This window comes from Solanum tuberosum, unplaced genomic scaffold, assembly GCF_000226075.1.
Source record: "Solanum tuberosum cultivar DM 1-3 516 R44 unplaced genomic scaffold, SolTub_3.0 scf00738, whole genome shotgun sequence".
Classification (NCBI taxonomy): Eukaryota; Viridiplantae; Streptophyta; class Magnoliopsida; order Solanales; family Solanaceae; genus Solanum; species Solanum tuberosum.
Window position 1 is genome coordinate 105,107 of NW_006239667.1, and position 13,445 is coordinate 118,551.

General features: G+C 32.0%; 1 protein-coding gene across 1 annotated transcript; it reads left to right on the forward strand.

The window, feature by feature from the left end:
• Positions 1–373: 373 nt before the first annotated feature.
• On the forward strand, positions 374–964 carry LOC102598830 (uncharacterized). Its single transcript, XM_006367264.2, has 2 exons — positions 374–630; positions 719–964. Exons 1-2 carry the CDS (start codon positions 514–516, stop codon positions 806–808), a joined length of 207 nt encoding a protein of 68 aa, XP_006367326.1. The 5' UTR covers positions 374–513; the 3' UTR covers positions 809–964.
• Positions 965–13,445: the final 12,481 nt, after the last annotated feature.

Here is a 13,445-nt window from a genome sequence, read left to right on the forward strand (position 1 = left end):
AATTAAAATTTGAATTTGCTTTTTAAGAACCAATTTTACAAAGATTGATGGTATCAGAGGAAGGTAATTGCACAACCAAATTTCAACATGAGAAGAAAAGAGAGTGAGAAACTACAAATGAAGGATAATAAAAAATGTTCGAGTATATTATCTATTTAATGTTCTTCTTCGTAGTATATTTTTAATTATTTAGTGAATAAAATATAAATGGTAAAACTACTATTTTTAATTTCAGCATTTTCTATTTTATAACTGACCTTTTTAGTGTATAGAAATTTAATAATAATAAGGGACAAATGTGCGATGCACATTCCCAAAAACTAGTAATAATAATAAGTAGAAAGAGAAGTTTTGTGACATTTCAAATTGTATTGTAGGTCTTTCCCGTTTAGAAAATGAAGTCATCAAAATCATAAATTTGAGTGTGGGTGCTTCAAAAAGAAGCTTAAAACAACTTAACGAGCTCTTTCTTTGTACTTTGGAAACGATCGTGTGGCGTAAGAGTAAAAGGATATGAAGGGCGGCGAGGAATTAGGCATGAGCAGTAATGGCAAAAGCGAAGTGAAGAAGATGACAAAACCCCCTTTCAGACTGGCCAAAGATGACACAAAGCCACTTCTTCAAGACCCAGTAAGCGTTAACTTCTCAATTTCATTTAACTACTCTGCTAACTTCCTTCCCAATTAACCATCCTTGCTTTGTTTGTTTGTGTTTGTAGATACTGAGATCAGACCCAATTGAGACTGAGGAAGCTCTGTTGCGGTTGCCTCCTTTTCCAATTTCTAAACCCAAATCTCAAACCCAGTGATTTTTTTTAAATTTTGTATCTGATATTACTCAATTTATTTGGGCAAAAATTGTGTTTCTTCTATGAAATTTGAGTGTTCCGCAAAATCCCTTTTTACCCAATGTAGAACAACTGTATATTCTCTGCACAAAATATTACTAGTCCTTTGATTTCTCTGACTATCCTTTGTTATCGTATTGTTTTGTTACTATCTTCGATTTTTGTTATCATCTGATTTCAATTAGTGTCAAAGAAGCAAAGTGTGACATTTAGGAAGGACTTAAGCCTGTGAACAGATACGTCGTATAGCTTCTTCATCTAATGTTCGTCCCCTAGGAAATTTGTTTCTTTGACTAACTAATTATTTTCCGTAAATTATGTGTTTGAATTTTGGATATATTATTGCCATTGCATTCATGACATATTTCTACTAGTGGTGTTCATGTAAAGTGAAATTAAATGTTGATTTGTATTTCTTGTACTTTCGTTAAGTCTTTTTCTGGATTCTTTGCACTGTTTTTCCTTGAGCTGAGGGTCTATCAGAAACCATCTATAACTCTGAGTTAAGGTTAAGTTTGCTAACGCTCTACCCTCCCAAACCCCATATTGTTGTTGTATAGAATGAGATACCAAATAATGAAACAATCAATGTTGATGCGAGACTATTTATTCGATTCTCTAGTGTGACTCTACAATAAATAATATAAAAGCTTACCAATGTATTACTACTTTCAAGTAAATGAACATATTCAAATGATACTTCTAGGAAATTATAATGTCTTAAAGAGTAAACCTCTTGAATCTTCTACATGTATTGGCATATAAGAAGTGTGATGGAGGAGATACTTTAATCCCAAACATTAGTTGCGTTATTGTTAATCAACTCTTGGGAATGATGATAAGACCGAAAGAATGAGTCTTTACTAAATTCGGGTTTATGTTATCATCACAGAGGAACCAAAACCTCAAACAGCTTTTGTCAAAATACATATCGTTGAATGTGGTTAAAGATACCATCAATTCTCTTCCACATGTTTTCTTGTTGGAGGTATAATACAGTTCCAACTTTATTAACATGATTTCTTGATATCTAACTTAAGTTTTTGCTTTTTCAGTCTGCCCTGATATACAAATCATTTATGCCCTTAAATGTGCTGCATTGTCGTTAATCTTTTTGTGTGTATGCATTCTGTAAACCAATATGAGAGATTTCTCTATAAAGATCAGTGTATTGTAATTTTATGGGTCTAAAAATTATCTGACAAAGGACATGAGGTAACAACCGTTTGTATCATCTCTGGCTTGAAGGGGCAATAGAAGAAATCCGAGTTGTTTCTCTTCATGAAAATAAACTATTAATAATATAGGGCTTCTACACGTTAACATGAGAGTATGGTAAGCATATACAACTTTTGGATTTATACAATTAGGAATTGAATTATACAAATTTTGGACGTGACCCTCGTAAATATAGTTAAATCTTAGTGGCAAAAAATATTTTTTTCAAATTATAGCTATGATAAATCATTAACTAGTATATGTTTGCCTAATCAGGTAATTTGTTCATTAATCTAAATATAAATATAAAGCTGAATATAGAAAAGATGATGTGGCACCTTTCTATGGACAACATTTGTATTTATCTTTTTTCAATTTTTTTTTGATATTTTATTGCATATTTTGGTTAATTTATGTTATTAATTAAAGGATAACTCCTAAACCTCATAAAGCTCAATTAAGCATGTCAACCAAATGCAGTAAAAGTCCAATTAAAACTTACAGCCCACGCTGCAGTATCCCTTCATTTCTGATTTTAAGTTGTTTACGGTAATAATTCAACTAGGCATAATTAATTAGTACACTTAATACTCATTTATTTATAATTACTCAAATCCGTTAGTTTTTTTTAATGTTATGTTACTAATTCTTTGAGTACTATAAATACTAAAGAAAGTCATATGGCATAACATTCTTCCTTTTTCATTCCATGGTTTTCTTCTAAATTTTCATTATTATCTATTATTGATTTGCTCTTTTTTTCAAAAAATAAATGTTCGTTCTTTTAATTTTTTATATTTTTTTCCACAATTATTAGTTTTATATAGTGTGTTGGTGCAAAAAATTATATGTTAGGAAATAAAGTAGACTAGCATATGACATTTCTTTTAGCAATTTATCAAATTTTGTTATTTTTATTATTTATTGCAGGCTTGTACATAATTATAATTTGAACTTAGACGTAATAGATTTATTTTTTGTGGGGTAAATAACTAGCTTATCCTTTCTAGAAACAATAATACTAATTTCATATTGAATTTTGGAAATTCTTACAAGTGTGAAGAATGCGTTATCATCAGCGATATATCAATTTTTATTACTTTTTTTATTTATTGTAAAATTGTACATAGTTATAATGTCAATTGAAATGCAACAATTTTATATTTTCCAAGATAAATGCCTTATTATAATTTTAGAAATAATTATATTATTTCATATTGAATTTTGGTTATTCTTTCATTATAGGTATTAAATAAAAGCATTAGTGTGATTTTGTAGATTCTCCCAAAACAAATCACATCTTTAGAAACTTCCACAATTATTAGTTTTATATTTAGTGTGTTGGTGCAAAAATTTATATGTTAGGAAATAAAGTAGACTAGAATATGGCATTTGTTTTAGCAATTTATCAAAATTTGTTATTTTTATTATTTATTGCAGGCTTGTACATAATTATAATTTAAACTTAAACGTAATAGATTTATTTTTTGTGGGGTAAATAACCAGCTATACATTCTAGAAACAATAATACTAATTTCATATTGAATTTTGGAAATTCTTACAAGTGTGAAGAATGCGTTATCATCAGCGATATACCAAATTTTATTACTTTTTTTTTCTTTATTGTAAAGTTGTACATAGTTATAATGTCAATTGAAATGCAACAATTTTATATTTTCTAAGATAAATGCCTTATTATAATTTTAGAAATAATTATATTATTTTCATATTGAAATTTGGTTATTCTTTCATTATATTTATTAAATAAAAGCATTAGTGTGATTTTGTAAATTTTCCCAAAACAAATCACATCTTTAGAAACCTTGAATATTTCTTTCATTTCAAATATATATATATATATATATATATATATATATATATATATATATATATATATATATATATATATATATATATTTGTTAGGCAAAAGAAGAGTGATGTGACACTTTTTTTCATTAGAAATTAATTATTTTCTCCTCTCTTTTTTTTCTTAATTATTTGTTTTAGAGATCATATTCATCTTCATAACTTTTTCTATTAATTAACTAATAATTTATATAATTCACATTAAATTACCTTAATTACAATAAACCTACCAACAAGATTATATTAATAAATTAATTTTTTTTCCACAAGAGTCAAACCACGTACAAACCAAACTTCTTCCCACAAGTTGGCTCACGTTTGTACAATAACTCCTAAAGCAAAATTATAAAGTTGTTCCTTAGTGCCAATCCAAGAAAGACATTAATTTCAATGTTTTTTAGTGTGCATAATTTTTTTAAAATTAATCATTAATTTTTTACTTAATTTTGTTTATAATAATTACTTTATGGGGTTCTATTTAGAATATATATATATTTTTGATTGATCTCCTTTGCGTTTATTGTTTTACCTAGCTAAATAATTTTTTCTTCATTTAGATAGGTGCTATTGGAGATGTGATGAACTATATCAAAGAATAAAAACGTCGAAACAAAATGTCTATAAAAATGAGTTGAAAAGGTATTTTATTTTCATTATTTTGCATATTTTGAAGGTTTAATTTTAGTTTAAAAGACAATATCCATAAATTTATATACTATTTCTTAATATTATATGCAAAAAAAATTAATTTATTAAATTTTAGTTGTTTTAATTTTACTTTTATTTTATAACTCCTAAAACTTTCTTGATCAAAAGTTTTTCTAAAAGAACATCTAAATTCATTATTGAATGCTAACTTGCTAACAATCATTTCATAATTTCACTAATATGTTGACTTTTTCCATCAACATGTTAATTGGTAATTAGAGTGATTTATATTTTAAATTTTTTTTTTGTACATCTTAAAATCATATTAGATCATTTATAAATGATTCAATCATCATATTATTTCTATCATACCTACGACATTACACGTAACGAGAGTATTATCTCTTAGGCTTGCATTATCAAGTTTTGACGTTTTCTTTTCTCTTCCATTACTTTTTTTTAGTGAAGTTAATATTATGAATTAATTTAAATGAATTACTTTAATGACTCACATATATTCATTCGGTCAAATATCCATATATATATTTAAATGATCATGAAAAAAATCGTGAAAAAATGTTTCATTATAATTACGTTTATTTATAAAATTTGAATAATTAATATTTATTTATATTTTATACTGTTTTAGGACTGCGCGAAGCGCGGCCAAGTGCACTAGTTTTAAATAATTTAAAATGTAACCAATAAATATTCGCTGTGTATTTTTTTAAAAAAACATCTAACATTATTTAACCCAAAAATAAATGTTGGATTTTTGTAACATTTCGAGTGGTATTTTTGTTCGTTTGCCATTTAGAAAATCTTACTCATCAAAATCATAAATCGAGGGTGGTTGCTTCAAAGAAGCTAAAAATTATTAAGGAGCTATTTGTTTGTAATTTGGAAAAGAGTAAAAAAGGATATGAAGGGCGGGGAGGAATCAAGCATGAGCAATAATAGAAATACTAACAACAATGGCAAAAGCGAAGTGAAGAAGATGACGAAACCCCCTTTCAGGCCGGCCAAAGATGACACAAAGCCACTTCTTCAAAGACCCAGTAAGCATTCCTTTCTCCATTTCATACCCAGTAAGCATTCCTTTCTCCATTTCATTCAACAACTACTCTGCTAACTTCCTTCTCAATTAATCATATTTTCCTTGTTTATTTCTGTGTGTAGATACTGAGATCAGACCCAATTGAGACTGAGGAAGCTCTCCTCCGCTTGCCTCCTTTTCCTATTTCTAAACCCAAATCTCAAACCCAGTGATTTTTTTTATTTTTTTTTATCTTTTTATTAATTTTGTATCTGATATGACCCAATTTATTTGGGCAAAAATTGTGTTTTTGTGTAATTTGAGTGTTCTGCAAAACTTTTTATAAACCCTTTTTACCCAACCATATATTCTCTGCACAAAATATTAGTAGTTGCGCCCCGGTAGCTTCTTGTCCTTTGATTTCTTTGACTATTTGTTGATTCTTTGTACCTTGGTTATTGTATTGTTTTGTCATTATCTGATTTTTCTTATACTTGTGTTACTTTTTGTTGGGCTGCTTTGCAATGTGCATCCTTGAGCTTCTATTGGAATAAGTCTCAAATATTGCTCTGGTAGTTTCTTGTCATTCAATTTTCTGACTTTTGTTGATTCTTGTTCCTTGATTATCATATTGTTTTGTTAATATCTATTGTTTTTGTTATTATCTGATTTTTCTTGTATTCTCTTTCTTCTTTTTCTGGACTGCTTTACACTGTTTTTACTTGAGCCGATGGTGTATCGGAAACTGTCTCTACCTTTGAGGTAGGGATAGGTTTGTATACACTTTACCCTCCCATACCCCATGTTGTATGCTATTGTATAGAATGAGATACCAAATGATGAATCAATCAGCTTTGAAGTCAGACCTATTTGTTCGATTCTTTAGCATGACTCTACCACAAATAATACGAGATTACTAACGTATTAGTTTCAAGTAAATGGGCACGTTCAAATGATACTTCTTTTAGCATGTGATTATGTTTATTACCAAATAATTATGGGACATTCTTCTATGTGAAAGTTGTTTCTGCATAGTTAATGTCTCCATCTGTGAAGTTTTACGGCGAATGACTTTTGAGCTTTAAGCTGGCATAGTGGTCTAATTCTTGTTTTAAGAGTTAAACGATTTTCTACAGCTGAGAAATAGATTGATCTTTGTAATCTACTGTATGTATTTTTTGCAGCACCTCCTTGGCACTTTGTTAGTGAAATTAATTTTGCATTACCTAAAATAAAAAGAAATGTGTGGAGACAAATTTTTGTTAGAATGTACTGTGACTAAGTTGCTGTATTTTGTCTTCCTAACTTCTTTGCGCCTTTGAGGAGTCGATGGAGAATGATGGAAACTGAGTTCAATAAGATTGACTTTAGTAAGTGATAGCTATCTATTATCTACCTCCTTTCTGTCCTTTTACATTTCCATGGTTTGTGGTTCCATGATAGGTTGGTATTGAACGATTTTCTCAAGTTCTACTCGATGATAAGGTTGTTAGCTTCTTTATTACTTTCTCTTAGTTGAAAAATGTGAACCTTTGCTCTCCTTTTGACACTCTAGTCACTGAGTCTTTACTATATTCGGGTTTATGTTTTCATCACAGAGGAACCAAAACCTCAAACAGCTTTTTATCAAAATATATATTGTTGATTGTGGTTAAAGGTAACATCAAATTTCTTCCACATGTTTTCTTGTTGGGGATACTATAATACAGTTCCAACTTTATTAACAAGATTTCTTGATATCTAACTGAAGTTTTTTGCTTTTTTAGTTTGCCCTGATATACAGATCATTTATGCCCTTAAATGCATTGCATTGTCGTTAATTTTTTGTGTGTGCATTCCGTAAACCATTATGAGATATTTACATCCCAGAGATGCAGTTCTTTCTCTATAATGATCAGTGTATTGTAATTTTATGGGTCTAAAAATTATTTGACAAAGGACATGAGATAACAACTGTTTGTATCATCTTTGGCTTGAAGTGGCAATAGAAGAAATCCGAGTTGTTTCTCTTCATAAAAATAAACTATTAATAATATATTAACCTGAAAGTATGATAACTCATTGTGCCTGTAGTTTCATGTTTGTATAATAACATACATGAACTTTCTCTTCTTGTTTTATTGTAAATAGATATGCCTTTTCTTTCTATAAATTGCCAAGTTTTCGATTCAGAATCTGGAAAAGAACCATTGCTTAATTGAAATTTGAAAAACGAATAGAGTTTTAAGCATAAGACGTTTCAACTTTAGCATCAATAACTGGTGAATTGATTAGTAGTGGTCTCTCATAAAGGAAGTTCGGGTTCATTTGTTTTGGATGAAGCAAGAAAGTTCTGCTTCTTTGAATATGTTCATAAACAACAGTATAGAGCTTGTGTGGTAATTTCTACCTTCTCAATTATAATTTTCTCTTCAAATTTGAGTGGCGATTCGTGGCTCAAATGTTTAGATTAAGTCATGAAGTGTTTTTTTGTTGTTGGGATTGGAATGTTGGTACTTTCTTTATCCTTTTATTTTAGTTCTGATTGATGATAATACCAATTGAACTCCAAACTTTGTTGGATTGTAATGCTAGTTTGGTAGCTCAATATATGAGTTTTTAGTTACTCTTGATATTCAAAGTAACAGATTGTGGCATTGCATTGAAGGTTCACATTTCAAAACGTTAATTATTTTTGATAGGATTGGAACATCTGTGCTACTTAAAGCCAATTGGTTTAAGTTCTATTCATGATAAAACACTTGTTCTTTAGGAGTGTATTCGGTACGAAACGAAAAATGAGTTTCTTATTTATTTTCTTGTGTCCGGTACATAAACAAAAAAATTATCTTGAAAGCATTTAGACAAATGTATGAAGAGGAGTCTTGATATAACTGGTAAAGTTTCTGCCATGTAACTAGGAGGTCACAAATTTGAGCCATGGAAATAGCCTTATGTAGAAATGCAGGATAAAATTACGTACAATAGACCCTTGTGGTTCAACACTTCCTTGGACCCTACATATAGCACCCTATATATAGCAAGAGTTTAGTGCATTAGGCTACCTTTTTTTCACTATGAGAGGTGGCGTAGGGATGAGGTGTGGGGTGGTGAGGATGGGACTATGGGGTGAGGTAAATATGAGATATTATATGTATGTAGGTCGACTTTTGGCAACCAAAACTTCTAAGTGGGAATAAGATTGAACTATAAACAACCATAAGTCTTTGATATAATGATTAGAGCACATCACGTGACATGTGATTTAGTCACATTATCGCGTCATACTAGTCGCTATAGATAAATGCCAAGTATGTAAGTGGTGATGACTAGAGGTAAGAACTCATTATTCATCCGAGTTTCGAACCCTGCTTCACTGACACTCCAAAGTTTCTATGTTGTAAAAAGCAAGAAGATTGAAGCCTATACAACTTGGACTTAATTTTGTTGTGGTTTGAATGTGAACATGATGAAACCTGTGGCAAGAGATAACACTGATAGCAACTGTGCAGTAAGTTAAGCAATGCCCAAAGCCTAGGCCCAAAATTTTAGTACTTGTTGAAATATAGAGCTGCATGAGATGTTTACAAAGCTCTACAACAGTTTTGGTACAAAACTGAAATCCTTCCAAATCACAAAGGAAAATATATCTTAGACAATCTAACAATTTCCCCCCATCAAATGAATTGAAAGAGGGTACATCAGTTTCAGTTTCTTGGAGAAAACCATCTAAAAAACATAACAAGAACGATGGCGGAGGCTGTGAATGATTTCATAATGAGTAACCTCCATGATCCATGTTAGAATGCGCGGTGAAATAATTGAAGTCATAGTGACTGTAAGAAAGCTGCTTCAGCCATGAATCTGCAGCATTTTGAAGATCACATAGTTTTTCATAGTCCTTATATGTATGAGTGTTTTGCCATACATCATTTTGCATCTTGTATGCAGCTAAACCGAAAGGACTAAGACGAATTCCACTTTCACCCTTCCTTTCTCCATCGGGTTTCTCTTCTGCAACATCTGAAAACACAAGAAAAATCACTCAGACAAGTAGCTGGAACTAAAGATAGCTTGTTATATGTTTAGTTTCACAAGTTCATTCCTAACAACAGATAGCGAGTTTAGGTTCAACTGACTAAAATACATACCTTGGAAAGTTGATGACAATGTATGGTAGGTAAGAAAGCTTGCAGAAACATTTTTAGTAATTCCTTTCATTGGAACATGGTAGTTTGGATACCTAATAATGATGTAAAGAAAATAACTTGAATAATTTCGGAGCCGGTGTGCGGCCCCGCAGCTAGAGCCTTCTTCGAGCGACCTTAACAATGTTATTGACTTTGCCACGTGGCCATGTAGTTGATGTCCACTTCACATGGCGGATCGCATAGAACCCGTAGTGCCCATTAAAATGGGCATAATTTTTAGCAGATAACTTGGATTGATGAACGATTGAAGGCATTGGAACAAAGGCTTCATGGCCTTTCATTTTCTTGGTATTAGGCCACAAAATCTTAATACTCAAGGAGTCCCTTATGACCTTAATTCACATCCAAATATCTTTACATAGTAAGAAATTGTCTTCAATACCTATCCAGCATTAGAAATCATCGAGTTTGGAGCATATACTCACTTAAAGAATGACTTGGGTCATAATTTTAAAATTTGGGGCATTGCAGTGAATTATCCTAATATGTAATCAATTAACAAGTCCTTTCTTTATTACTCATGATCTTATGCTTATATTTTAACTCAAAAATTGAATATTCAACTATTTTTATACATTTTATTTGATTAAAAGTATTTCATATTATACTAGTTTATTTTCGGAATTTTAGGTAGTAAAGGATGAACATGAGTCTGAGTTCGAATTTGAGAAATAGCGAAATTAAAGGATATATTATCATCATCATTGTTGTCTACCTTAACTTCATTCTTTTCTTTTGTACCATAAGTTTCTTGTTGTTCTAAATATTTCATATGATGTGCACCAATACTCATATCTCCTATTTCACTATAGGAGGTGTTGCAGGAATATGAAAATACTTTCAATTATTAGTACTTATTTTTTAAAATCAAAGCAAACCGTAAAGGCCATATTTAATTTATAAAATAAAAGCTAAAAGTGTTTGGGGGAGAAGACCAAGAAGTATATCAGCATCATAGAGTAAAAGAGCCCCAAAAGGACCAAACTAAAATAAGAAACAAACAAACAAAATCAAACAAAGTCTAGAAACTCTTTAACTTGAACTTGCCTTCATCTAGTGATGTCGATGCCTCTGTAACACAAGAAGAATAAAAATACAATGTTATCTTTTTTATCGTACAATTAAAGTATATGAAGAACTCTTGAAGAATGGAAAGCTCGAACAGGAACACGTACGGATCGAAGAACGGAAGGGAAAGTGGACCGATGCTCCTGGCTCAACCCTTGCATGCCGCGCCAATCCTCCATTTACTGGGGCTGGTTTGTAGTGCACTGCAGGCACAAGGCACCAGCCCTCCTGGGCATCAGGGCCGCGCCACCCCAGCGAATTCCCAAAATGTTCCGACATAATTTTCTTCTAGATTTTTGGTCCTAATTCACCTAGAATCGATTGATTTCTTCCAAATCCCCTTAGATTCATTAACCCAACACAAGTAAACGAAAATCCACTCAAAATCCCTCAAGAACAACATTCATTCGCAAGATCCTCACCTCAAGAACTCAATAAAACCCCATTATCAAAGAATGAAGCACCAAACCTCAAAGAACTCAATCAAGAACTCAATATACTCAATTTCATGGATGAATTCGAAATTGGAAACTCATGATTGGCGTGAGGATGAACAAACCCATCACTATGAAAACTTACATACCTCGAAAGAACTCAGTTCTTGGCGATTTCCCGAAATCTTGAAGAATTTCTTGAAAACTTCCTCTTTTCTCCTCTTGAACTTTGCCCTAGTTTCTTGAACGCTTTAGACTTGAGTGAAAAATGATTTTAATCAGCTTTGACCCCCTAATTGGGTGAACAAAATGTGTAGTCCTAGTGGGGCTAAGGAAAAGACTAAGATACCCTTTCTTAATTCGGATGAATTTCCTTAACTAGATGAGTTGTACTCAAACGAGCACATCTCCCTCATCCGAACTCGGAATTTAGCAAACTCGGCGACATTGGAAAGATGACTCAATGAACTTCAATTTGATATCTCATGGGCCACCTAACTCATCTTGTTTTGAAAGATATGTTCGTTTGAAGTTGACCCAAAACTTACAATTTAAGAATATCTTGCACTAATCTCAAAATTGATTATTTCTAATTTAGTTCTTTCTAAAATTAGCTCTTTCTAAGACCGAGGTGTTACAATATCTGCCCTTTGGGAACATTCGTCCTCGAATGAGATCACTCTAAATAGAACTGAGGGTGGCAATATCTAACACCCAACTCAAACACCCAACGTGCAACTTAACACAACTTAACATATCAATTAAAAGAGTGTTTTACAACAATCAGTACCTAGGTCTGGAATTTCTCCGGAAGCAAAGAGATGTGGGTACCTCTCCTTCATATCCTCCTCATCCTCCCACGTAGCTTTGACTTGACGTATCCGGGCACTTCATCCAATACTAAGTGTCCACGATCGTTCAATAGTAATATAACCCAACCAAAGGTTGGGATCGTTCCCATAGGGAGCGGTTTGTAATTGAGAATCAATAGAAAAGTAAAAACGTGTTCAAGTTAATTATAGCTATAGCTATTAACGAGTAAAAACATGATAAATTAAAAAGGGTGACACAAGTGTCAATTATTAAAGGGGGTTTTGTAAGCAAGAGATAACTAAAGAGAAAATGCCAATATGGAGACGGGATTCTTGGGATGTGATAGGAATATGGGCTAAAATGCACAATCGGGTAAATGATATTTATAGTAACTCACTGCAAATTGATAACTAGGCTAGACTTTAGTGCGGGTAAGTTTTCTCTTAAACAATTTACCCCGAATCAAATCGGTTTCTCTCGAACACCGATAAGCGGCAATGAAGCACATCCTTCGCCTTAGTCCATTCACTCTCTCGAGCTAAATGTGTGGGAGATGGTTTAGGATTCACTCTCTCTCGCTAAATCCACGACAACCGAATAACCATCGACTATCGATTCAGTAGTTTTGGTTTTACAACCTCTCTCTCGAGCAAGTCAAAAACACAAAGATAAAATTGTATTTGCAACTACAACCCCATTTAATTCAAACACAACTACTGAACTAAATCACCTCTAAACAACGAATAAACAAGCAATTAGCAATACCCAGCAGTAAATTCAAACCATATTCACAAAATCACACCCCAAGAATTGGGGTTTTAGCTAGACATAATAAAGAGATAGAAATCGATACCGATAAGTGTTTCCATCAAATGGGTACGATAAATATTGTCTTTAAACACGTCAAGGATGAAGAATCTTCAATACCCACTTCCAAATGCTTCGAAAATGGAAATCTTGAACTCTTCAAAGCTAAGGAAAATAGTCTCCCAAAAACTAAGTTCTAAAAACTGAAAATTCTAAAAACTCAGTTCTGAAATGTAAAACTTAAAAATTGCATACTAAACTAAAAAATCAAACAAGTATTTATAGGTGTCAAAAATTGTGCTGCGAAGGATCACTCGACGCAGTTAGTCGGGATCGCCGATCCACTCGGCGATCTGCCCTTTGGTCTGGTTCATCGCCTTTCTGCATTGTCCTTCAGCAACTTCAAGCTCTGTAACTTTGGGCGATATAGCACTGCCTCGCGGAACCGTTCGGCGACTCGCCGATTACTCCTTTCTGTCGCCTATTTGATTTTGTCCTTCAGGGCTTGGCACACTGG